The sequence below is a fragment of the Dipodomys merriami genome, unplaced genomic scaffold (genome assembly GCF_024711535.1).
Source record: "Dipodomys merriami isolate MVZ:Mamm:240054 unplaced genomic scaffold, mDipMer1.0.p SCAF_8, whole genome shotgun sequence".
Taxonomy (NCBI): Eukaryota; Metazoa; Chordata; class Mammalia; order Rodentia; family Heteromyidae; genus Dipodomys; species Dipodomys merriami.
Genome location: NW_027206401.1, coordinates 38,522,977 through 38,550,863, shown reverse-complemented (window position 1 = coordinate 38,550,863; position 27,887 = coordinate 38,522,977). Strand labels below are relative to the sequence as shown.

The 27,887-nt window shown below is 37.5% G+C and overlaps 1 protein-coding gene across 1 annotated transcript in view; it reads right to left on the bottom strand.

Moving 5' to 3' along the window:
• Positions 1 to 6,029: 6,029 nt before the first annotated feature.
• Positions 6,030 to 27,887, bottom strand: part of Ascc3 (activating signal cointegrator 1 complex subunit 3) — a 232,900-nt gene continuing 211,042 nt past the window's right edge. Inside the window, exons 38-42 of the mRNA XM_070010685.1 lie at positions 15,045 to 15,196; positions 13,593 to 13,740; positions 9,567 to 9,776; positions 7,022 to 7,197; positions 6,030 to 6,849 (exon numbers count right to left, since the gene is read on the bottom strand). Of these exons, the coding sequence (XP_069866786.1) occupies positions 6,702 to 6,849; positions 7,022 to 7,197; positions 9,567 to 9,776; positions 13,593 to 13,740; positions 15,045 to 15,196 (834 nt within the window). The 3' untranslated portion in view covers positions 6,030 to 6,701. The remainder of the gene's footprint in view (positions 6,850 to 7,021; positions 7,198 to 9,566; positions 9,777 to 13,592; positions 13,741 to 15,044; positions 15,197 to 27,887) is intronic.

Genomic DNA, 27,887 nt, shown 5'->3' with positions numbered 1-27,887 from the left:
CATTTAATATAATTTTTTCCAAGTCTTTCCATTTCCTAACAAATGGGGCAATGTCATTCTTTCTGATGGAGGCATAGAATTCCATTGTGTATATATACCACATTTTTTTGATCCATTCATCTACTGAGGGGCATCTGGGTTGGTTCCATATCTTAGCTATGGTAAATAATGCTGCAATAAACATAGTCGTGCTGGTAGCTTTAGTGTGGTCTTGTTTGTGAACATTTGGGTAAATGCCCAAAAGTGGGCATCAAATGAGCTCTTCTCAAATAGTTTATACCCATTGCTTTTCTGTCATTAAGTTATAATAGGAGGGAAATAGAGTATAATTTCTGGTAACAGTGAGCTAAAGTAACATGATGAAGATGTCCATATCTTGATAGATGACTGCCCATAATTATACCATTTTCACATTATGTTTAGAAGAGCTTATTTGAAAGCTCAGTAGATGTTATTCCTATTCTGTTAGCTTATCTGTTAAACACTTTCATTAATTTAGGGAAGTATACAACGATTGGTTTTCAGTGTGTCCTGAAGTTTGGCGGAATGAAATCACTGATAGGTTGCCTGTTCATTATTTCTTAAACACATGAAGTTTTTCAACAAATACAGAAAAATTGATGAAGTACATTTTTTTTTCTCGTTGGTAAATCATGGGGCTTGAACTCAGGGCCTGGGCACTGTCCCTAAGCTCTTTTGTTCAAGGCTAGCACTCCACCTTTACTTTTGGTTTTCTGGTGGTTAACTGGAGATTAGAGTCATGGACTTCCTGCAGTCATTAGATCTCAGCCTCCTGAGTAGGTAGCTAGGATTTTCAGTCATGAGCCACTAGTGCCCAACTACAATGTATATTTTAATGCACATATCCATTGTGACATAATAACATCAGGATATTTAGTATGACCATATCAAATATTATTCTTTGTTTTAGCATTAAAAATCTTCTCTTTAGAGGCTGGGAAGGTGGCTCAGTGGTAGAGCGCTTGCCTTGCATGCATGAGGTCCTGGGTTCGATTCCTCAGCACCACATAAGCAAAAAGAAAAAAAGCCGGAAGTGGCGCTGTGGCTCAAGTGGTAGAGCGCTAGCCTTGAGCTGAAGAGCTGAGGAACAGCACCCAGGCCCAGTGTTCAGGCCCCACGACCAGATGCAAAAAAAAAAAAAAAAAAAAAAAAAAAAATCTTCTCTTCGGAGAATTTGAAGCATTTATAAAGTCTCTATGAAATGTTTAACATCCATTTACAGAAACAATACTGCTTGTAAAATTTAAATGCATGTTAAAAAGACTCTCCAAATTGCAAAGCAATTGACAAGGAACAAGAAAAATTTAGGCTTCCACTCAAATATGGCAGTCTGGTACAAAAAGCTTGTCTTTGGGTCAGCCTGGATCCAACATCTGAACAATATCATAAGATCTATCTAATGTTGATATGTCAAGTATTGGAAGAAGATTCAAGAATTCAGAACCATTGATGCCTTATTTAAAGGCCTAAAACTACCCCCTTTCCCCCGGAATAGGATGGAATTAATTCTCCATAATGTAGAGTGGAAGGACTGACATTGAAATGAGACTAAATGTTTTCAGAAGTTATTACAGCTAACTTACGTTTCTTAAGATGCAGGCTTCCAGGACAACCTGAAGTCAATCATTGTTCAGTATTATTTATTTATTTATCAGTCGTGGGGCCTAAACTCTGGGTCTGGGCGCTGTCCCTCAGTTCTTCAGCTCAAGGCAAGCGCTCTACCATTTGAGCCACAGCACCACTTCTGGCTTTTTCTGCTTATGTGGTGCTGAAGAATCAAACCCAGGGCCTTATGCATGCAAGGCAAGCACTGAGCCACCTTCCCAGCCCAATTGTCAGCACTTTTGAGAACCTGGAAATGCTATAAATAAAATTTATTAAATTCAAACTTTTAATGTTTTGTGTTGCTAAGATGTAGAATTTTTATTTCTGAAAGCAAGAGAGAAAGCTAATTCAAGGCTCCAGTGCTTATCTTTGAAGTCAACTTTTGTGTACATCAGTATCTAGTTTAAAAATTTAAAACTTGGGGCTGGGAAGGTGGCTCAGTGGTAGAGCGCTTGCCTTGCATGCATGAGGCCCTGGGTTCGATTCCTCAGCACCACATAAGCAAAAAGAAAAGAAGCCGGAAGTGGTGCTGTGGCTCAAGTGGTAGAGCGCTAGCCTTGAGCTAAGGAGCTAAGGGACAGCGCCCAGGCCCAGAGTTTAGGCCCCATGACCAGACCCTCCCCACCAAAAAAAATTTAAAACTTAATTTGTGTTTTCCCTGAGAAGAAACTAGCCCATGGAATAATTTCTGAATACTCACTTTGGATTATTTCTTAAAGACAAAAGGCTCAAAGTTATTATCAACCCATATTCTTCAAATATATGAAGTTTCATAGCAGCAGTAATGGGGGCAGGAAATGAAGGGAGCTACTTGAGATTGCAGAGAACTAGGACCTTAGGCCTTATCATTTGATGTGTGTGTGTGTGTGTGTGTGTGTGTGTGTGTGTGTGTACACTGAAGCTTGGACGCTTGAACTCTGTGCCTCATGTTCTTGCTTAGCTTTTTAACAAGGTTGATACTCTACCACTTGAGCCACTCATCTCCACTTCCTTTCTTGGCTGATTAATTGGAGATAAAGCTTTTCCCAGATTTGTCTGCTCAGGCTGGCTTCAAACCACCATCCTCATTTCAGCCTCCTGAATAGTTAGCACGATATGAACCACCAGTCACTGAGATGCTTGAAGTTTTAAAGTAGTGGTAGTACAGGATCTATTGCTACTTAAATACTCTGCTTTTCCATTAATAATTATCAATGTTGGTTGTTGTCGTCGTCATCATCATCATCATCATCATCATCTTCATCATCAAAGGCCAATTGAATTTTAGTAAACTTTCCTCTGACAGAAGGTACAAGATGATCAGGTCAGTAATTTACTTTTGGTTAGTCTCTAAAAGTGGTCATAATTTCTAGAACACACGTCAGTGTGTGTGGTGTTTTAGAATTCACATGTCTGCATTCACTTATGAATCTATTACAGAGCTACCAGGCAGCAGGCCATTTTGCAGATTCTGATTATGTATCAATGAACAAAACCAACCCAAACCCTTGCCTCCCATAGCCAACAAATACTTTTATAGTGACAATAAGAATAATGGAGGTAAAAAACCAGAAAAGGGGGACAGAGAATGCCGGTGGGCTTGGCATTTCTACCAGGATGGTTAGATGTATGTTCCAAGGGAAGAATGTTCATCCAAGGGAAGTCAAAGAAGACAGGCCCTTCTGTAAGTCCACAAGAAGCTGGGGACTCCTGTGGCTGGTGTGGACTGAACAAAAGCAACAAAAGGAAGCAATGTGTGTCGAAGCGAGGTTGTGAGTGGAAGTGGGAGAAGACCATCTAGGACCTTGTAGGCACTGTGGTTTTGGTTTTTATTTGGCTAGAAAGGAATGGTAGTTTTTGAGTAGAGCAGTCTCTCTATCCTACCCAGGTTTCAGGAGATGACTGGTGTAAAGGCAGGGAAGTGAGGAGCAGCATCGGGAGGTGGGTTGGGAGGCAGTATGGAGGTGGCAATGTGGACTGGCTGGACATGGATAGAATTTGAAGGCAAAACTGAGAGGGTGTGCGCTGTGTTTGAATGAGTCCACCAGGTGCCGATGACTCACACCTGTAAACCTAGCTAGTCAGACTGAGCTGAGATCTCAGGAGCAGGGTTAGAAGCCAGCTTGGGTAGACAAATCCAAGAGACTCATCTCCAATTGACCAGAAGAAAGCCACAAATATAGATATGGATCATTGGTAGGGTCAGAAAGTCAAGCAAAAAAGCAAAAGATATGAGTTCAAGCTCTTGTACTCGCACGTGAATGACTTTAAGTGTTTGGGCATGAGCAGCTGGGTGGTACACATGCTTGGGAAGTGGTGTGTGTGTGTGTGTGTTTTCTTGGAAAATACCGCATAGAGGGGTTACAATTACATGGGCAAGGTAATGAGTACATTTCTTATCAAGCATTGTCGCCTCCTCCTTTGCTTCCCCTTCTCATCCCTTCCCATCTCCTCACCTTCCCACTCCCCACCCCCAGCAAAGTTGTAAAGTTCATTTTTCGACATAACGTCTTATACATCTCATGGTATCCCTTATTTGCAATAACTAGTATATGCTTGAGACAAGCAGAAATGGTCAGATAAGTTGATGTTAGGCGAAATGAACCCCAAGATAAGGACTCAAATGTTTTTTTTCTTTCTTGCAATTGTTTCTACATATTTATAAGATTATTTCTTTGTTGCGTTATATGTCCCTCCCCCATGGTATAACCCCTGTTTTCACTGTATTTGATGTTGGTATAATTTGTGGAGGGGAAGGGAAAAAACAAATTGTTTAATTAAATAGGGATACAGGTAGACCCATTGCAACAATGTGGTGTATGGTTTTCTATGGGTCCTTGTAAGAAGGTTAATTTTGTATATACATTTTTTGGTATCATTTATGTGTGTAAAGAAACATGGTATTTGGAGACTGAATACTTAATGTCACTGTATCCTCCTCCCTTCAAAGCTGTTAGTGGAATTTGTAAGCAAACAGGTGTGTTTTCCTTTAAGTGTGAAAACTTGTTAGGGCTGAATGATCACCACATTGAAAATTTCTTGTGTTCTATATATGGGGGCTTATGGGATGTGGCGTTTGTTTCAGACAGTTGAATTCCAGTTGGTTGTAAATAGAAGAAGACCTATTTGCAAGAGGAATGAAATTTACTTTCCCTTGGGGAAAAAATGAAGGTGGGAGATGGGTGAAAAGTTCTAGTTGTTAGTGGGGGTGGTGAGGCAGATTTATATATACATATATATGCAGTAGAGGTTATAGGAAAGGGAACTGAGGCAAATTCTCACCAATCAGTAAGAAGTATAAACTTTGTCTTCCATCAGTGACGCTCTAATAAGCCCTTTGCTTCTCTTTCTCTTCCTTTGGCCATATTATCTCTATATACTAGACTGTTTTTTCTTTCTTTCTTTCTTTTTTGTGGTGGTATTTGTGGTTTCAGCTCAGGGACTAGGTAGGCTCCAAGCCCTTTTCACCTTATTTTTTGGATAGTGTCTTGTGCTTCGGCTTGGGGCTAGTCTCAGATGCTACCTCTTGCATAGCGGTGATTGCAGGTATATCTCACCACATGGAGCTTATTTGTTGCAATACTGTCTCCCTTTTTTCCATGGGCAGTCCTTGAACCACAGATTCTGCTGATCTTCAGCTCCTGAGCAGCTGGGAATGACATATGTGAGACACTATATCTGGTCTAAATGTTCTAAAGAAAGCTCTCACAAAATTAAGGGCTGACCTCTGGTGATTTGGCCAGAGATTTCATTGTGTATACGTAAGATTTGTAGTTCTTACACTCTAATTCAAGGGTACTTCACAGAATTTTATTCTTGTCTATTGATCCTCTTCTTGTCTTTGAAGAAGGTATCAACTGTTGAACTGGGTTAGTCTTCTAATATTGTGAATGCAATGCTCTATTTAAGCTTTTCTTCCAAATTCACTCCCAAACTCTGCCTAATTGGGTATTTTTGCTTTGGCTTAGTTTTTTTTTTTTTTGAGTTCCCTATATATTCTTGGATGAAGAACTTATAAATATTTTCTTCCACTCTGTAGGTTGACTATTTCTTTTGTTAACATAATTGTATTTGTCCTATTTTTCTTTTGTTGCCTGGGTTTTTATGTTATTGCTCACAAAAAAAAAATCCATGCCCAGACAAATGTTATGAAGTGTTTTTTCCTAGTAGTTTTTTTGCTCTACATTTAAGTCTTTATTTCATTTTGAACTTATTTTTTTCATGTAAAACATGTTTGAACATAGCTAGTTTCTTTGTGACAGTGAAAATCTAGCTGTGGAGTTGAGCAAAAAGACAAAATATTTTGAAATATGATCTCTACTACTACATGAGCTTGACTGTACCTCTCTTCATGAATGTTTTGCAAGAACAGAACTGAAGTCATCAATGTAATAGCAGGGAAAAAATAAACAATATAATGGAAACAGGAGAAAAATTTGAGCCAGCTTATTGAAGTGTCACTCTATATATTTTATTTCCACCAGTTATAGTCTCCATCCTTTCTAAGACCAATATATTGTCTTCTTTTACAATCATCATTGGACTTTGTAATATAATTTTATATCATATATTATGAACATTTGTGACCATAAGAAATTTCTTGAAACTACTTCTACTTGTGATCAAATTGAAGTATACTTTTTGCTAGTAAGATCCATTTGGTATCACCTTATAGATTTATATAGTTTGTGCTGCAGAGTGAAAATTCTAACACTGTCATACCTCATTGTAATTTTCCTTTAAAAAAAGGGAGAAGCAAATATCCATGTAAACAGTATATTGTGAGATGTGAAATTTGATTGGTAACTCCTAAATATCAACTCAAATATACAAAAGTTAAAAGACTATCCCACACACTCATGTTATATATCAAGAAACCTACGGAGACAATGTGGTAAAAGGCAACATTTGCTGGAAGGCCACTGTGGCTAACTCTAAGTTGCTGGAGTTAATACTGCAGCCACTGTCAATTTCCTGGATGTCTTGAGGTTAGAAGTTGATTCTGTCTTGGTAAACATCAAGTAATTCAACTCTCTCTAGATGACTGAACAGCTAGATTCTTAGCCGCTTCTTTCAAATGGCTTCTTTGGGTCAGGTTACTTCATTGCCAGGTCAGTGAAGGCTTCTGAGACCTCTGTGTCGACCTCTGTGGAAATGCTTGGTTGTGTGACATTGAGATAAATGTCATACTGTTGGTCCAGGCCAATATAGCAGTCACTCATGAGATACAGAGTGAAGATATACCTAAAATGTAAAAAAAGAGCGCATGTGAAACTCTCCTGGCTTTTTTTTTTTTAAATGGTAGTGTTGGTATTTAAACTTAAAGGCCTTGTGCTTGCTAGGCAGGTGCTTTACGTCTTGAATTGTGCCCCCCCCCCCTTTTTGCTTTATAAGTTTTATGCGAGAATCTGCTTACCTTCCAGGTATTTCAGGGGTATAAAAAGAAACGGAAATGTCCTGGTGACTTCGAACATATCCTATTCGCTTTAAAGCAATAAGCTCTCTCTTATCCACTTCTCCTAGTATCAAAAACCATCCTTCATCTTTTGATTTGGGAAATCGAGGGGCAACTGCGTAGCTCTCCTGCTTTCCCTATAAACCAGAAAAAGAGGTAATATATTTATAATGTTGATACTTTCTACACCCCTTATAGTTAAAAGGCTTTGTTGTTTTCATTTAAAGTCCATAAATCTACACAATTTAGGCATATCTAAATGGGATGATTTGAAGTTGTTTTTGTGTAGAGGTACCAGGGTTTGAACTCAGGGCTTCATGATTACTAGGCACACATTCTACTGTTGAGCCATGACATTAGTCTTATTTTGCTCTGGCTATTTTTGAGATAGCATGCCTGGATTGTAATCTGCCAATTTAACACCTCACAAAGCTAGGTTAACAGGTGTATATTAATGCGTATAATTTTTTCCCCCTTGGCTTGCCTTGAACTGTGATCCACTGTATCTCAGATTCCCAAGTAGCTTGCATTACAGGTGTGAATCACTGGTCCCTGGCTATGATTTAAATCTTTCTTTCTGGTTAGGTGTCTTGGATATGACATTACCGATCTTTCTTTATAGATTTTCATAGTATATATAAATGCTTCTTTGTGGCTACAACTACTAGAATATCTGGCTGAGAATAGAAAGCCATTATTATTATTATTATTATTATTATTTTGGTCCGTTATAGGGCTTGAACTTAGGGTCTGTGTGCTGTCCATGAGCTCAAAGATAGTGCTCTACCACTTTGAACCACAGCTCGACCTCCATTTCTTGATTGGTTAATTGGACATAAATGTCTCACAGGGACCTTTCCTGCTCAGGCTGGCTTCAAACCTTCTGAGTAACTAGGATTACAGATCCAAGCCACTAGTACCTGCCTGGCAGAAGCTCCAATTCATGCTATCAATTAATAAATTATCAAGCCATTCCTACAATTAACTTTCTACCTTTGGATGATGACTGGGATAAAATCATATTAACCAAATCTTCCTTATTTACAAATAACTGTTTATAAGTTCCTAATGCTTAGGAAAACAGACAAAAGGCAATCAAAATTATGCTTTGGACCAAGTTAATGAGCACTATTATCATATAAATAATAGATCTCCTGGCCCCTGAATAAAGCCCACATAAAGAATATAGATTCTAATATGGCATCTAAGATATCTTACAAGTTCAAGCTTAGACAGAAACATAATGATGATACTTTAAGTAATTATTTTGGATAAATTTTTACAAAAGCAAGATCATTATAGTGATTCTTTAAGACAATGGCTTTGTGGCATATGATACATTAATAATGACATGGTTCTTAATCAGATTTCACTTGGTTTCCTAGGGGAGAGATTTCCACTTATAGCATTTTAAAAGAGGGTCAAAGAGTAGTGTATTTTTATAGCAGTCAGAAATAAAATCCACATGTTTTCTAGCATGATTAATAGAACAACAAGGTAAAAAAAGTTTTCCCCCCAGTTTTATCATTACGGTCATTACTATTATTTGTTTATGGACATAATAAATCATATAAAGATGCTCACATCAAAGCCTCTGAACTGCCAGAGGCCAATCAGTTCATAGATACACTGACTTATTTTTATAAATGGAATGAAGTAGAACTTGCAGGCTTGTTCTAAAGTGACAACAAAATAGCATTCAATTACTGACCCATTCATGGGTGAAAACAGGGGTACTAACAACAAACTACGACCTTACCCAAGGGCTTACTCCAGTCACTAGAAAACCCTGAATTTGCTGGGCTGAAAAGACAGAGTCTTCTTCTTTCATAATTATGGCACTAAAACCAATCTGCCCACTTGATGCTACTATCTTAAAGGAATAAATAATTTTGATGTCAGAAGTACAGAGAAAAGTAATTTAAAATAAAACTATTGTGTATTTTTGGTCTGTATGCAATTGACAAAGCTTGCTCATATGCATTATAATGAAGAAAAGAAGGCAGATGTGGCAACTGAGGCTCAGAAAAGCTTAGCTTCTTAATCAAATGCACAGAGCTAAGCTGGGAAGCTTCAATCTCATTTCCTCTAGTCCACTGTGATTCCTATATTCCCAAGTATCTAAAGGAGGGCTTCTCCAAGCTTAACTTCCTTAAAAATCATGCAGGGCACTGCGATCCCTCAGATCTTGAGTCTCGGGTTCAGTCAATTTGGAGTGTTATCAAAGAATTTGCCTTCTAAAAGGCATCTCAGGAAATTCTGCTGAACCATACTTTGAGACCGTACTGTAGGTGATGCATTATTATGTAAAGTTCATATTCTGGGACCCAAAATAGAACATGAGGAGAACTGACTACTTTCAAAAGATTGATTCTTGCTGGTTAAGGCCAGTTGAGAAAGCAGGATTCATGAATGACACGGCACATTAATAATATAAAAGCTATGTGTGGTGGTGCATGTTGGCATTTGGTGTGAAATATCTGAGAATGAAAACAAAATACTATACCTTGTGGAACCCAAAGTGGGCTCTCTGTAAGCTGACTTGAAGCACATACTCCTGGTCAGCATGCAATCTGATCCATTTGTTGTCATCTCGTTTGTCTGCAGTCAGAGTGGAGACAGAGAGTTCATGCTGCCCTTCAGCTAAGTCATCCCATGAGCCTTTCACACTTATGCCAACATTTATCACTGGCAGGCGAGACAAGAAATTCCATGCCTGAAAAAAAAAAAAAAGAGTTAGTGTCTGATGCAGAGATCCAAGAAATGTGTGCTGTTAGGAAAAAAAATTCAACTTTTTAATTTTGAGATTCTGGATTAATGGCTGATACTTTGTAACTATTTACTCAATTTTACCCCCATGGTGTATTTTTCCAACATAAGACTACAGGACTACAACCAGGATATTGATACTCATGTAATTTACTCACTTAAGATTTTCCTAGTTTTTCGTGTGTGTGTGTGTGTGTGTGTGTGTGTGTGTGTGTGTGTGTGTGTGTGTGTGTGTGTGTGTGTGTGTGTGTGTGTAAGAAATAGCTGGCTATTAATTATTGGCTAGTAATGATTTTTTAGGAAAATCTGAAAATGAATTATCATTTTAATTTATATCTTTTATTTCATACACTTCCTGGTGCTGAGTAGCTGTTGACTATAATAAGAGAAATGAAATTAAAAATGTTTAATATTGAATTGTTTTAGAGACATATCTACTCTAGTGTTCATGACTTTTTTTTTTTTGTTGGTTGTGGGGCTTGAACTCAGGGTCTGAGCACTGTCCCTGAGCTCTTTTGCTCAAGGCTAGAGCTCTACCACTTGAGCCACAGCACCACTTCCAGCTTTTGAGGGGTTAATTGGAGATAAGGGTCTCACAGGGACTTTTCTGTCCTGGCTGGCTTTGAACCACGATCCTCAGACCTCAGCCTCTTTAAGTAGCTAGGATTACAGGCGTAAGCCATTGGTACATGGCTCATGTGACTTTTAAAATGAGAGCATTATGTGGGAAGGTAAAGGCAATCTGTAAAAAAAAAAAAACAAAAACCAAATCCAATAATTGGGATGCAGTAATTAATACTAGCCACTTATAAAAAACTTTTGATTATATTACTATTTTTTTCTGAGAAGAAAACGTTTTTATATCTCTATGTCTTCGGATATCTATGAGCCTAGGGTTCCTTCTAGACACAAATATGTATTTTCAGCATTACCAGGATGACAGTACAAATAAGACTAACGCATCAAGAGGGTGGAGAATTTTACCTATTTATTTGTCCTTTTTACATGGAAAGCCACTTATGGCAAGTGTGCAACAATGCTGAATGAATGAGTAACTCCTAAATCCATGGAAAACATTTAATACAGTAAACTCAAGGTCTTCGGGTAACTGTTACCTTTTTATTATTACATAAAATTATGTGGCAATACTACTATCAATTAAGAAGATTTCTCAATCACTGACTAATTTGTTGGCTGTTATCTTCTAAGATAGTTTGAAAATGTATGTGAGTACTTTAATTTTGGTTTTCTGACTTCTTTAATGTATTCTATATATTTCCGTGTATGTTTTTCTCCAATTTGCTATAGCTTTAAGTGCTGCTGTGTGTATGAAATTGAAATAAAGTATTCCTGATGAACCAAACTATGCCCTAGGAATTAAAAATATGTCAATCCAATGCAAAATAGAAATGCACCTCCAAATCTGTAACTTGTCTTGTGAATCTGATATTATGCCTGTAACTAGATTTTGGAACAGTCAACCACATTATATAATTTAAGTCCAGATGAGGCCTAACTCCATCTATGACCAGAAGTTATTAAGTGTAGAAGCTGTGCTTCTAAAACTGCACAAAACTGGGAAAGTGGTCTGGGGGCCCTAAAATACACAATTTTGCAGAGCATGAGATTTTGTGAGAAAACATGGTAAATTTACCATATGAGTTTCTATTTTTTCTTACTGTTCTATAAGTAGCAATATATTTTCTGTTATTAACAAATCATTGGGATTTCACTTTATATTTATGTGTATGTACACACACATATAATATTTTTAAAGAACTTAATATTGATATTTTTTATGAATGTGTACACACATATATATGTGTATATGTGTGTATATATATATATATATATGTATACACAACACAAGCTATTTTTAAAGAAACTACTAAGACATTTCAATACCAGCCAAACATATTTATCTGAGGATTAATCTTCATCTATTGAATCAGGCAAGAGCGCTGCCATGCATACAATTATTTAATTAGCAGCCAAATCCTCTGCCAGTCAGCAGCCGTTCCAGGCATACTGATGGGGTAGAAGATGCAAATCTCACAGTCGTACTGCTTTTTCTCATTACTACTGCAATTAGCACTTAAATTGATGCTTTAAACATACTAATTTCAGGAATAATTCAGGATTTGTATGTTACCTGGGATCGCCTCACTGCAGAGCCCACACCAGATTGCTCTGCAAATTGAAGCACTTCTGAGCCAAATAACCATCATCATATCAGACAGAGCCAATTTGCATTTGGTTTTAAAGATAACAGAATGGCAATTTATGCAAATAAATTAAGTAAGTTTACTTCTGAGTTCTCCCTGAACTAATTATAACAATGTTTTAATTTTTCATCACATCTAAAACTTGGCTTAAAAACCAAGGTATTCTATAGGAGAAATCTGTTATTGCTAACTGAAGTCTTATCTGGATTCACAGGTACTGTTTTTATTCATAATTTTAATGGTAATTTAGTTAGAAAAGTAGGCATTTACTATGAATATTTAAATAGTTTTTGTGCCAATTTTGGATTCAACAGAAACTGAACAATCAGACACTAATGCTTGTTACACTTTTTCCAAGTCAGTTCAAAAATAAGTTTCACTTGGGAAAAAAAAAGGAGTCCTGGTTAGAAGTGTCTTTAGTATCTCTGTTTGCAAATATTAATATATTAATTATGTTAGAAGTCCTAAATATTTACTTTGACATTGTAAGGTAAAGATCTAGTCAGCCAAATATTTTTGGCATCCTTCATTCATGTGTTTCGCCTTCTCAAATACTGTCTGGATAGATGAGCCATGCTGCCTTTCATAGCATAAATTTAACTTTTATGTAAGTTATATGAGTTTATGTGAAAGAATGTCTTAGAGTCTAGGAGCAATAATGCTTCAAATAAGAAGTGGGTATAAACATATAATTGAGGGGATCATATGAATAAAGAAAAACTAAGTGAAAAAAGGGATTAGAGGACTGGGTGGAGCAGCCTTGAGATGGACAACTATATGAGGCCTTGCAAAGACAAGATTGATGGCATTGGACAGAATGCTGCCAATATGAATGCTGACTTTAGTATATTTAGTTCTTAGTCTATGTCAAGCAATTTATATAAAGCAATTTATGTAATATTTTGCTTAACTTTCACAAGAACTTCAGACAGATACAGTGTTGTGATGTTCACAATCATGGTTAAAAAGTGGCAGAGAAAGAATGTATAGATGATCCTGACTTCAAAAACCATACCCTAACTTAGAAAACTTTTGGTACAACAATGGTATATAACAGTAATCCCAGCTAAAAGAAAGGGAGAGAAGTGGGTAACAGTTTGAATGCAGTCTAGGCACTAAGTTAGTTTGAAGGCAGTCTAGACACTAAGTTAGTACGATCCTGTATCTCAAAGAAGCTGGGCATGATGGTTCACTCTTGTAATCTCAGTTACATGGGAGGCATAAGGTCAGAAGATCAGGAAGACTGGTTTCAGGCTAGCCAGAGCACACAGTTTGTGAGATCCAACTACTAGTAACTGGATGTGTGGTCATCCCAGCTACAGTAGCAAGTATAAATAGGAGGATCACAGTACAGGCCAGTCTGGGCAAAACAAAAATGAGAACTTATCTCAAAAAGTAATCAGAACAAAAAGGGCCAGAGGTATGGCTCAAATAGCAGAGCATCTGCCAGCAAGCATGAAGGCCTAAATTCAAATCCTAGTACTATCAAAAGTAAAGTAAAATTAAAAGTCTTTAAAATGTGGAAGGGATGGCCTTACCTGCTTTGTTTTTGCAGCCTGCAGCTCCTTCTCTACCATGGAGCTGAATATGTGGTCTTTCCCTCCACAGGCATGGATCAGTTCAGGAAGGCACTCAATGGAGGTTCGGCACTTCGCATGTGGGCCCTTCATGACTGGATTCCATTTCCTATGAAATAATATCAACAAAAGAATTCCTTCAGAGCATAAATATGGATTTGCTCCCAACAGGGGTTCATATAATTTGTATAGTTTTCCTTAAATAGGATACATATTTTATAGGGCACTGTAAGTTTTAACTTTAGCCAGCATTCTCTAAAGGATTACTTCAAAGCAATATCCCTATTGCTGGATAAGATGTCTAAATCCTAAGTCATGTATCATTTTAGTTAAAAACTGAGGGTACATAGGCAGTGGTATACTTCCTTTTTACAGAACGGCACTAATGTAAAGCAACTCTTCCCTGTGTAAAGTACCTGGAATGTTTATAATGAGTATAGGCAAAATATTTCTTATAATATAATTATTTAAATAAAGTTTGAAGTTACAAGTTTCTAGGAACATAAAATTTTAAGTTACTTAGAAAACTTTGGGACTTATAGCACAACTCATGTTAGGTCTCAGATATACAGGCCACCTAAACCTTCAGGTTAGAAGAAAGTATACTAGAATTACATTAATAACATTAATATTATACTCTTAAGGGTGACAAGGAAACAACACTGAATCCCCTAGAGCCAAGCAGCTTCCATAATAGGCCTGTGTGGGTTGTGTGGGGTAGATCCTTTTTATTTTTTCATGCCTGTAACGCTAGCTACTCAGATGGTTGGGATCTGAGGACTATAGTTCAAAGCCAGCCTGGAAAAGTCTGTGAGACTCTGATCTACAGTTAACCAGCAAAAATGTCAAAAGTGGAGCTGTGATTCAAGTGGCAGAGTACCAGTCTTGCATAAAAAACCTAAGGCACAGCATCCAAGCCCTGATTTCAAGCCCCACACAACACTGGAATTCTACCAGCTGTGGAAGGTGTCCAGGCCTGCAACTGGATGAACAACACTCTCCACCATTCTCCCTGGGCCCCCACACTGCTTTACCCCACCCCAGGTGCCAGGTTCATCCAGCGAAGGTTCATGTCCCTTTCCATTCATCCAGCAGACTCTGCTCCAAGGAGGCAGCTAAGGCCTCTTAGGCCACTTAAACTATAGCTTTATTTGGTGCTGTGACTTCCCCAGCTTTGTGTCTGTTTATTTTGGGCCCTGGCTTATTTTTAAACAAAGCTCTTTGAAGCATTAAAACAAATTAAATCATATTTCTAGGCACCCTATGAAATTCAATCAGATTTGAAAGAATTTGGAATAGAGGAGAGGATACTGGGTAGAGCCCATGTTTAGCATAAGACCTGGGTTTGCTCCCTAACACCCATCCTGATAAAAGAAAAAAAGAAAAAGAATATTTTGGCATTAAAACAATTACCTGAAAAGGTGAAGATGGTGCTGTTCTATGTTTGGTATTGTAAGAAGATCAGAGTCTTTTAACCACCGGCCTTGGATCACCATCTGAACCAGGTGGGTGATATTCAGAGCAGTTACCAGCCAGCCCTGGTTTGCAGCGACATCTAACATTGCCTGAGTAGGGAAAATGTACCTGTTATAAACATATCACAATGAACAGGTCTCCGCTGGGAATCTGATGTCAGCCTTGACAAAAACCAATCAGGCTGGGTGCTGGTGGCTAACGTCAGTAATCCTAGAGGTAATGAGTACATTTCTTATCATGCATTGTTGCCTCCTCCTTTGTTTCCCCTTACCATTCCTGGCCGCCTCCTCCCTGCCAAAGTTGTGAAGTTCGTTTTTCGACATAACATCTTGTACATCTCATTGTTGCAATGGGTCCACCTGTTTCCCTAAACAATTTGTTTTTTCCCTTCCCCTCCACAAATTATACCAACATCCCCACAGTATAATCTCTGAGACTCTTATCTCCAATTAATCACCAGAAAACCCAAAGTGGCACTGTGGCTCAAGTGGTAGAGTGCTTGCCTTGAGCTGAAGAGCTCAGAGTTCAAGCCCCACGATCGACAAAAACAAAAAAACAAAAAAACAAAAACAATCAGAGAAACAAAGTACTAGATTTCTAAATATTCATCAAAATTGAAATTTGGTAACAAACTACAGTTGGATGAGGGAACAAATTAAATCCCCACAGCTATTTAATGAATCTTATTTTATACAGAGAGCTAAATACTATTTTTTTTAGGGCAGCTAGATACTATTGGTACAAATAATAAAACTAATTAAAAAATTCAGTGTACTTTGAGGGCAAATGCTTACATAATTCACTGAATTTAGAGCATTAGCAGTTGCATTTAAAAAGTAAATCTCACACAATCTTTCAAATAAAAAAAATAAGCAGGTAAGTTTCTTGCCAAAATGGATTTTCCCCAAATATCAGGCTAAAGCTGCAGCCCTAGTTCTCAAAAACAATCCCTTGCACATCAGCAAAGGGGCAAATGCCAACGGCACATGTGTAATGATGGGAAGCTATTCATATTGGCCTATACATTTAATCTAGTGTTTTATGGACAAACAAAAGGCTGCATTTGCTTAAGGCAAAACTAAACAGTGGAATCTTATTTAAACAAAGGAGAAGTTTACACAGGCAAAGCTCCTTCAATTAAATTAGATTCTGGAGAATGCTGACTTAGAGGCACATAAGTTAATATCGTGAACTTAGGCTGCTATTTTATAGTTTTAGGACTGTACTCTGGTTTGGGATGTACCTAGCAAATAATTACACTGACACTTTCAGGTACATATCTCATGGACAGTAAAATATTTATAAAACGTACAAATGGTAGATTTTCAGAAATCTGTAAAGCTATGTTAGTAAAATTAATTTGTCTACTAACAATACTACTAGTTAGGACTACTGAGCAAGACAATTCTAAGCATTGAGTCCTAAATTAATTTATAAAAAGTAAAATAATTTTTAAATCTGGCTACAGGGTGGGTGTCAGTGCCTCACACTCTAGCTACTCAGGAGGCTGAGATCTGAGGATCGCAGTTGGAAGCCAGCTCAGGAAGGAAAGTCGATGAGACTCTTGTCTACAATTAACCAGTGAAATGCCAGGTGTAGAGATGTGGCTCCAGATATAGAGCACTAGCTTTGAGCACAAAAGGACAGCATATAAGCCTTAAGTTCAAGCCCCAAGAACAGTACACACATAAAATACACAAATCTATGATCTCTTTATACATAGTACAGGAAAATGGATTTAAGTTTTTGGATTTTAGTATAAGTGAAACAGAATGGTTAAAATGGGCTTTAGTCCAATAAGCTTTTAGTTGCACATGTAATAAACATATTGTATCTATATATTATCTATATGTCTATATGAATGTGCATATATATGAATGTATACATGAATGTACATGTTTATAAATTTGGAGAAATACACTCATATTTTTCCTTGAAAAGCAGAATAATACATGTTTCCTTGGAAGTATATAAGACAAGTGGCTTATAATAAAATAATGAATGCTACTTGGACAAAAGTACTTATAAGTCACAACTCCTGAGACTGCTAAAGGAAAAGAGAAATGAATAATTATACTTAATGCAGTCTCGTGATGATGGTAGAACTTGTAATGTGGAGTAACCATGGCAAGTTGACTTTTGATTTTACATTACAACTTGTGTGGAAATAAATTCCAGACCAAAAGCTTACACAGTAAAGAGTTGGATGGATGAACCATATGTTTCTAACTTTGAAGTTTCCATTGAGAAGTTAAAAGATTTCATAAAATTTATGAGAGTTCTCCACAATTTTTCATTGTATGATCCAGATGTGAAAATGTAAAAAGTTCATTCAAAGCAAGTGCTTACATGAAGTGAATAAACAGCTATACCACGGACTGAACAGTATTATTTATTTTGTTTTGAGTTACAGAAAAGGAAAGGCAGGTACAGAGATCAAGAATCTGGAAGGGTAGAATGTTTCCTGTTTGACCTCTCCTAGTGCTCCTGATCTTTGGGTCCCATTGCCTTGTGTAGAACTTTCCTGTTTCTTACCTAGAATATTATACGTAGTTCTTTATTTAATTTTTCTTTGGTCAGTACTTTATAATGATTTTTAAAAAGGCAAAACTAATGTTGTTCCTTTTTTCAGGGAAACCACACTGTGTAGGGAAGAAAATGAGTATGTCTCTGTATGGTTAGTCAATACCCTGTGATCTGTGTGGTCCTTATGTTTGTCCCTGTCTAGCGAAACAATATGAAATTAGTGGCATTTTTCTCCAAATACTCTGGCTCTTAAAAAAATGATTAACAAAAAAACCAAAATTCTTCCTCATCCTTCAAGTCTAGCTGAGAGGCTGGCAATGCAGTGAGCCCTCTGTGACCCTTCCAGGTGTTCAAGTCTAGCTGAGAGGCTGGCAATGCAGTGAGCCCTCTGTGAGCCTTCCGGGTGTTCAAGTCTAGCTGAGAGGCTGGTAATGCAGTGAGCCCTCTGTGACCCTTCCAGGTGTTCAAGTCTAGCTGAGAGGCTGGCAATGCAGTGACCCTTCCAGGTGTTCAAGTCTAGCTGAGAGGCTGGTAGCACAGTGAGCCCTCGGTCAGCCTTCCAGGTGTTCAAGTCTAGCTGAGAGGCTGGTAATGCAGTGAGCCCTCTGTGAGCCTTCCGGGTGGATGCGTGTCCTGCTTCTCCCGTGCCTCCGCCACTGTCAAGGAACCCATCATCATTCTAGTTTTGATTTTCTGTTTATATAGCTATCATTTCCAGGGGTAGGGAATCTTTCTTCCTATCAAGGCTATTGGATATTTATAACATCATTTACGGGCCCTACAAAATTATCAGTTCCGAAGATGGCTATGGGCAGCTAATGAGAAACTTATGAAACATGTTTGTTCTATCATGTATGCAATGAGTTTATAGGTCTTCTATAGGCTGTAGGCTGGATCTTCCCACCCTTGCTCAGCCCCTTGACAGAGAATTTGGAATTATTCTTTGAAGTAAATATGAGTAAAATATGATTATAACAATATTCTAAGTCATTACACATCTACCAAGACAGTACAGAATAGAAAACATCAACTTTGGATGTCAGATAGGTACAGATTTCAATCAATTTTGCCCCATTCACAGTGTGTTTAAATTTGGGAAGACGGCTTAACCCTGATGAATGTAGGTTTCTCACTTGTAGAAGGTGTACTCTGTCTTCTTTTAAGGATTGAAGGTAAAAGGAGATAATGTACTTTGTGGGGTGTCTAGTACACTACACATTTCTATGTAGGAACTAATGTACAAATCTCATTTCAAAATTCTACACTAAGATGAGCAGATGTATGGGACTGATTTATTAGGTGAGGTGTGCAGTTACAACAAAGCAAGGCTGAAGACAGATCCTGGAGCTCAGGCCAGATGGGAGGATGTGGACCTGGTTTTCTGAATGGGCAAACCAAATTCAGAGGTCCATAACCAATGGTGGCTGGAGAATGGGGAAGTCAGGTAAATGCGCTTGGGGATTTTAGAAGTATGCTTTGGCATACCTGTGTATGACTGGAGCTAAAGAAGCATTCTGCATCTCTCTATTTTCTTCCCTGGAAGACGACTAATACATATACCTTCTTTCCTGAGCCTGGCTTTGGTAACAGCTGGAAAAGATGGCTGAGCTTGCCAAGTTACCTGAAGTTCTTCACAGAGATACAATAACACAGCAGAAGTTTGCTTTAGTACACTGAGGAGAAATAACCCTGGACTTTATTAGAAGCTCAGCATCAACACTGGGCAAATATTTAATTATTCTTTACTTCTTATCCACCTTCTACGTGGCCACATTACATCCTACACAGAGCTAGAATAATTCTGAGACCAGAGAAAAACTGGATGGGACTGACTCTGTATGACGTTTTTCCTATGAAGCTGGCCCAGCATTCATTGTCACCTCCAGCCATGGCAGACAAAACTGTGATTATCTAGCACTATTCCTTTGTAAGATTACACTACAATGAAAACATAATTAATAGAAGCAGTTAAGATGTCTGTACTGAAGAGAGGTGGATTGGATAGAAGGTTATAAATTTGGCTTTGAAGTGACACACAGAACTACGGTGTTAGAAGTTGTGGATACAGAGTAGGTAGCAAGAGTCTCAGTTAGCTTTGCAGCAGTGGTGGGGATGGTTGAGTGGAAGTTACTGGGAGCTGAGGTCTAGAAGGAAGGGAAAAAAAGTAACAGGAGATTCCCCGTTATCTGAGTCTGAGGGCATGGATGAAATAATTCCGATGAGACTGGATGTCTGTTAAGTGTCTACTATTTATCAAAGGCTCAGCTAACCATCTCATATGTAAGAAACTGAATTTAGGAAAGCCTATACTATAGATGAAGACACTGTGGTCCAGAAAGTTAAGGAATGAAGTCTAAAGCTAAGCAGCTCTACTGGGGAGCCTACCTCCAAAGGATATACTTTTGTTATGCTGTTGAAGGCATAATGACAAGAAAAAAAAAAGGCTGAACACATTTACTATGACGTAAGTTGTTCCTTGATTTTTTCATGTACAGTTAGTTGCATTGGATATGGAATTAGTGACAATGGACAGTTTACTGTTACAAGTTTGGTGGTTAATTGAAGATAAGAATCTCATGGAATTTCCTGTTCCAGGATGGCTTGAACTGTAATCCTGATCTCAGCCTCCTAAGTAGCTAGGATTACAGGCATGAACCACTGGCACCTGGCCTTGATTAGATATCCTTTAAAGCTTCTATCTACTGGGTAGCTTAATTTTTTTTTTTTAGCAATAAAATACCAGTACAATCTAACATACACATATACACACACATATGCACACTATAGATACACACATACGTTTTTATAGTTTGCTATCAATGATAATATCCTTGAGGTGAAGGGTAACACCTAGGAGACATAAAATGAGCTATGTAGAGATGAGACCCTCCTGGGGGGGTAAGGACTTGTGCTAATGACAGGGAAGTTTATGGGCAAGGCCTTAGAAATGAGATTTCTACTAGTTTTTGAAGACTTCACTCACAGAGTCAATGAAGAGAGAGAAGCTTTGAAGAGAAGAGAAATGCACAGTCCTTATACTGATGATTTCAATTACCTCTGCAATTGGGAAGTGATGTCTCTTGCTGTGAGAAAACTGTGAAGGAGTATAAAAATGTTGCTAGGCAGAATTAATGATGTGACTGAAAAAATACAGCAGTTCTTGAGTTTCAAAAACATTTTATAGTAGTAATTGTGTTCTGCAATTATTTCCAGCAATGAAGAGTAATTTGGGTGTGAAAGCAGAGAATTCAGACTGATAGAAACTCAAGGAAGTAAAAGAGATTTTAGGTTCTATTTCATCTATTGGGTGAAATGGCCAACTGTGGAGCCAAATGATAGTTAGGATATTAATAAGTAAATTCATAAAGGGACTAAGCTTGTTCAACTTGGACTTGAAGGGGGAGAAAAGATCCTAGATCTTGAGTCAGGAGGACAGGTAAAGATGTTGTGGCCATTGAGGCCACGTGAATGACCTTGAAAGTGGTGGAAATGGTTTGGATACAACAGCTAGAGGTGGAGTCTGGGATGAATGTGGTTATGATGTTTATAAGGTATCTGTTGAAACTACTATGCTAGATCTGAAGACTACCAGGAAAGTAGGGATAGAAACATAGAGTTTGGGAGGTGGTTGAAAAAGGAATCGTACAGACAATGAAAGTAAAACAACATGGATAAAGGAAGGAGGAATCAGGAACGGATGCAGTTGGAGCAATCTGAGGAGGCTGACTTTGGGGAACACATAAGAATTAGTGAATAGGCCTATCTTTTTGTATGTTTGGGAAGTTTTCTGCTAGGATCCTGTTAAACAAATTTCCTAGACCATTAACTTCTGTTTCAAGGTGCTCCTCTACACCCATTATCCTTAGATTAGGCCTTCTGATGGTGTCTTCCAGGTGTTGGATAGATCTGTCATATTTCTTGGACTTGTCTTGGATGGTTGTATGTTCTTTCTCTATAATATCTAGGCTGTCTTCAATCCCTGAGAACTCCCCTATGACCCAGCAATGCCACTTTTGGGCATTTAACCAAATGTTTACAAACAAGACCACACTAAAGCTACCAGCACAACTATGTTTATTGCAGCATTATTTACCATAGCTAAGATATGGAACCAACCCAGATGCCCCTCAGTAGATGAATGGATCAAGAAAATGTGGTATATATACACAATGGAATTCTATGCCTCCATCAGAAAGAATGACATTGCCCCATTTGTTAGGAAATGGAAAAACTTGGAAAAAATTTTATTAAGTGAAGTAAGCCAGGCCCAAAGAAACATAGGTCCCATGGTTTCCCTTATTTGCAATATCTATATATGTATGAATCAAGCGGAAAAGGTCAGATAATGTGATGTCAGGAAAATGAACCCTTAGATGTGTATTTTAATGTTTTTTTCTTTCATGCATGTGTTTCTAACGCATTTATAAGATTATCTCTTTGTTACTTTGTATGTCCCTCCCTCACAGTATAACCCCTGCTTTCACTATATTTGATGTCAGTATAACTTGTGGAGAAGATGGGGAAAAACCAGTTGTTTAAGGATACAGGTGGATCTGTTGCAACAATGAGAAGTACAAGTTGTCATGTCCAAAATGAGCTTTACAATGTCGGTGGGGGGGAGGGAGGGGGGGGAAAGGAGAAGGATTGGGATTGGGGGGGAGGGGGGAGGCTGGGAAGGGATGTGAAGGGTAAACAAAGGAGGAGGCTGCAATGCTTTTTAAGAAATGTACGCATTATCCTGCCCATGTAATTGTAACTCCTCTGTACAGTATGTTCACAAATAAAATAAAATTAAATTAAAAAAAATAATTAGTGAAATAGTTTCAGAAGAAATGGTGAACAAATATGGTGTGTCTGCCTTTTCTGGGTGAGAGAGCAAGTAAGGAGAGAAAGGATAGGTAAAGGTAAAAGGAAGAAACAATAATCATGCCCCACACCGTAGACCTCATCTATTGTGAGAATAAAGAATTAATGAACAATCTCCAGAAGCAATTTCATGTTACGTGTGAGGCTACTGAAGTCACATGCTTCATTATGTGAATATTCTTCATGTCCTTAACATTTATTCTGAATCTATTTCAAGAATTCCCCTAAGCTGATCAGGCTTGGTCTTAACATTTAAATTCAACCATAGCTTCAGAGTCATGTAAAGGATAGATTTAACCAAATCTACTAATATTTTTCTTCTTATCCTCTACGATTGAAGATTATACTTTAAACAGCTAGTACTTTAAACTTGACAATCTCTCCCTCTCTATTTATATTTTCTATCAAGTAATGCGAATCTCATTCAATTATTGTGAAAAGACCTAAATATTGAGTTGTATAGTTAACATCAGACTGCGCAAAGTTCTCCTTTGCATATGTATCTGTATAGTAGTACACATTATAAAACACTTTCACAGGTAGCTTTCATTTAATCCTTGATACCAACATGTCAGTATTATCCACTTTACAGATAGGGAATCTGAAGACTGAAGAAGTTCAGTAACTATGTAATCATACTGGTAGAAGAGTGATGGAGTTAAGGAATTAATTTGGGATTTCCGGTTTCAGATGCGTGGTGACTGTATTATACTGCCTCTGCTGACTTGCACAAATCCCCATCTTGTTACAAATAGGATTTCTGAGGTGGCATTCTGAGGTGGCATCATTAATATAAAGAATTATATAGCTGGACAATAAAATCTAGTTCAAAGGACATTATTAAAATATTTCTCCTAAAATCTAAAGTTCAAGCCTAAAATCTCTGTCAGGTTAATCCTCAGTGATGTCAGGACTCTGTGGCTACAAAGTGCACTCATGGAAATGGCCAGATTATGGTCTAGCCTCTTCCTCCTTTCTTTCTTTCTTTCTTTCTTTTTTTTGTCAATCATTGGGGTCTGAAATCTGGGCCTGGGCGCTGTCCCTCAGCTCTTCAGCTCAAGGCTAGTGATCTACCACTTGAGCCACAGCTCCACTTCTGGCTATTTCTGCTTATGTGGTGCTGAGGAATGGAGCCCAAGGCCTCAGGCATGCAAGGCAAGTGCTCTACCACTGAGCCACCTTCCCAGCCCTCTTTATCCCTTCTTAACATTAGATAGGCCTTTTACTTCTCCTCATCTTCTCTTGATCCTTTTTTCATGTCAAGGAACCTATTCTCTACCACCCCTATCACTTGACAACTAATTGTACAAGGGCATGAAAATATGATCAGGACGAAGGTGGAAATGACAGGTGAGTTTGTTGGCATTTCTGTTTAAAGCAAATGATATAAAGAAAATATACTGCTATTAGAGTTTAAAAGCAAATTTATTTAGTCCAGAATGAAGAATATTATTAATGTATCAAGACTGAGTTATGAAAGAAATGTCACAAAAATACAAAATTCTAGAGAAAAACGATCAAAAGCAAAGAAAAAAAACTGTCAGAAGTAAAAGGCTCCAGAGACATGAAGACTAAAGTTAACTAATGTGGTATCCAGAATGAGATTCTTCAACAGAAAAAGAAAAGCACTTACAAATAGAAGAACACTAAACAAATACAGACTTTAGTTAGTAATATATATCTTATTAATATATAAGATGTAAATTCTAGAGGAAAAGTATGCTCAGCATATATGGAAATACTGTGCTCACTCTGAAACCTTCCTGAAAATCTAAACTATTCTGAAATTAAAAGTGTATTGAAAAAAACTATGGAAATTCAACCTAGGCAGCTTGTTAAAACATTACTTGTGAGACATCTGTTAGAAAATGCACTATTTAGTTCAAGAGCTCCCAGAAGTTTTGCTATGATGGGAAGCCTTGAAAAATGCTTTCTTGATGAGTCACTCTCCTTCAGAGGTTCAGGTCAGCTGCAAGTAATGATACAATATTTTATCAATAATTAAAATGCTGTAAGTACATTTCCAAGAATCTTTTTGCAAAAGCAACAGTTGTTCATAGCAACTTTCTCCTGAACTTTTACCCCCAGAAGGTTAGCATTCAGGAAGCTCAGCTGCTGTCTAACAAACTTAATTAATCAAAAAGTCATTTCCGAGCTGTAACTATGAGTAAAAGTGCTTCAAGTGTGCTAGCAAGCCTACAAGTTAATCAAAATGCTAATGCAGTACAAATTAAAGTTGTGATTAACATTTCACAGTAGCTGCTTAAGTGAATTGATCACACAAATGGGTTAAGCATTACTCATTTCCTATAGACCCAACCGGGAAAAGGGTTGTTATGTGGGCATGAGGAGAGGAGCAGGGGGTAGAAGGATCCTTCACAATAGCATCATATCATCAATAAACCATCACCAAATTGTCATACAAAAGCTTACAGGTAAAGTCACCCAGGGGGAAACTTCCTTCTAAATTATATTATAGTCCTTGAAGAGAGATTGCTTGTAAATCCACTAGAGTAAGTAAAGGTGTTTAATATCACAAAACCCACACATTTGTGTTAGTTTTGGACATGCTAAGTTTTGTATCAGCTCTGTCATTTCCCTAGTGAGGTATGGTACTTTGCTAGGTGGTGTTAAATTGTAACTTTGACTGTGCAGGACTATCACAATGCTCCATATCGTGGATTGTTCCAACTTGAAGAACACACCATTTAGGATCACGTTCACTTAGAATTGTTTTAAAAGTACTAATGTATCAATAAAATTTTATCTGGCTTCTGTGACAAGATAGGAGCTCCTTGACAGTCTGGCCAGGAAACAACCTGAATTAGACTTGACTCTGGTTTCTATGAATTTAATAAGGTCCATGAATGTTTGCAACAAATGGATTGTAATTTGTTGTTTCAACTCAGATTTAGCAAGAAAAAAATCTTCAAAATCTGTGGAAACACACACAGAGACACATACAGACATATATGCAATAAACCCACTTTTTCAATAATTCCCTGTGAAGGAAATAGAGTAGAAAAGGTGAAATACTTAATAATCGTTAATGTTTTGTGGTGCTGGTCCCAGTGCTTGAACTCAGGGCTTGGACACAGTCCCTGACTGAGCTTTTGTGTTCAAGGCTAGTGCTCTACTACTTGAGCCACAGCTCCATTTCTCACTTTTTGGTAATTAACTGGAGATCAGTCTAACAGAGTTTCCTGCCAGGGCTGGCTTTGAACCATGATCCACAAATGTCATCCATAGATGTCAGCCTCCTCAGTAGTTACAATTACAGGCATGATTCACTGGTGCCTAAGGAACAGTCAGCGATATTATTGCTATAGATAAGTTTCCAGGATGTGGCCACTCATGGTATTAACAGTCCTTCAGATATACCCATAAAACAGACATAATATTTTCCCTCTTAATCAAAAATGATTTGTGTTGTAAACCCTATTATGTTATAACCACTACTCAAAGAAAATCTTTTCATTTGTTCTAATTATAAACAATTACAATTTGAAAGTATCCTAAAAAAAGGATAGAAGATCTTAGGTCATATTTATTATATCAAAATGGTTTTTACAAGTATTGGATTGAGGATTTGACCAACTACTTCTTTTACTAATCTCAGAATACCTGGACATTTTCATTGCTAACTATATTTGATTCTACAATTCTTTAACTCATTCCTCCAAATGACCCCTTTGGCAATACACTGTCATCTCAGTGGGCTTGTGCTTAGTGTACATGTATGTAAACACTCCTCACAGGTCATCTTGGCATTGTCTCATGACAATTCTACCCTAGCATCATCAAGATCTTCTACGTGGAATCTGCGGCAAATGTGAGTTACCTGTTAAATACAGACCTGCTTCTAGTCACAGTATCTTTCAGGATTCTATTTTGCTTCCTTTATCTTTTTTTTCCCTTTTGTAGTACTGGGGATTAAACTCATGCTCTTTCATTCTAGTTTTGCCTATTCTTAGACTTTAAAATATCTGTATATACATGTGCATACACATCTTAAGCTTATTAACTAGGATATTTAAAAATAGATGGCAAGGATGGGTTTGATAACACATGCCTATCTGGAATACTAAGTGCCAGGCACAGACAGGTATTGTGGTTCAAGATCAGCCTAGGCAAAAATGTTAGTGAGATCCTGTTTCAAAAAATGAGCCCGCATGTTGTAGTACATACCTATAATCCTACCTGGTAGGTGGAGGTAGAATGGGTGCAGGGTGAGGCTGGCTCTAGCAAAAAGTGAAATCTCAAGTTGAAAAATAACCTAAAAGCAAACAGGGCTAGCGGGTATGGTCAGCATAGCTCAAGTAGTAGAAGTAGTGCTTAGCAAGTAGGGGAATCGTGAGTTCCAATGCTAGTATCAACAACAACAAAAAAAGAAAAACAAATTAGAGATGAAATGTTTTTTTCTTTTCAGAATGTGTTTGTAGGTTATAGAAAAATACCTTGGTTACATGAAATGTAGAACCCACTTCATTTATTGGCTATTGTCTTTATGATAAATGAGAAAGTCTATTAGAACATTCTGACATAATTGGGACATGTAGCTTATATAATCTCACATGTGAAAAAGAAAGGCCTTTATATTAAAGGCAAATGCAAGAATCCATGAAAAGAATGAAGACTTAACATAGCTCCATAGAGGTGTTCCTTTTAAACATTGAATCACCTAGAATATTTTTAATATTTCTACAGCAGCCATCAAGTTCACCTCGGCCTACTTCATTAGGATAATGGGAACATGAATTCTATTCATACAACATATGCCTTGTTATGCAGAAGACAGATCATTACATCCATCTTCAATAGTCAAGAGGAAATGTCCACTATCTTTTAAGCAATACATAGTTCCTTTATTTGGAGACAAGTAAACACTGAGTTGCTTATTATTAACAGAAGTTTGAAAATTTTCAAGAAAGGCTAGTGTGAGGGCACCCACGCACATGCGCACATGCACGCACGCACACCCACACCCACACACAAACCCAAACTCAAATAAACACAACCTCCTCTAATGGTAGATGAATAAAGACTTTACACAGGGGAGACCCATTAATGGTAGTAGTGATTAGCTATTAAAAAAAAACAAAACCTAACAATCTAAGCAGAGAAGTCAAAACTTAAAAAGAGGAATATCAAATGTGTGTGTATGTGTGTTTACTAGTAAAATCTATGTAGAAGTTACTCTAACATGCATATAGATTTTATTATAAGGCTTCTCTTATAATTATGATAACATCCTTCCTCTAAGATTGTATCAACAGTCTAATCTTCCATTATTTTCAATTTCAGTTTTAGGGGAGAATGTGATGAAGCAAGTGGTTAATTCCTGGGTCTATGTAGCATAATATAACTATAAAAACATGAGGAAGATCA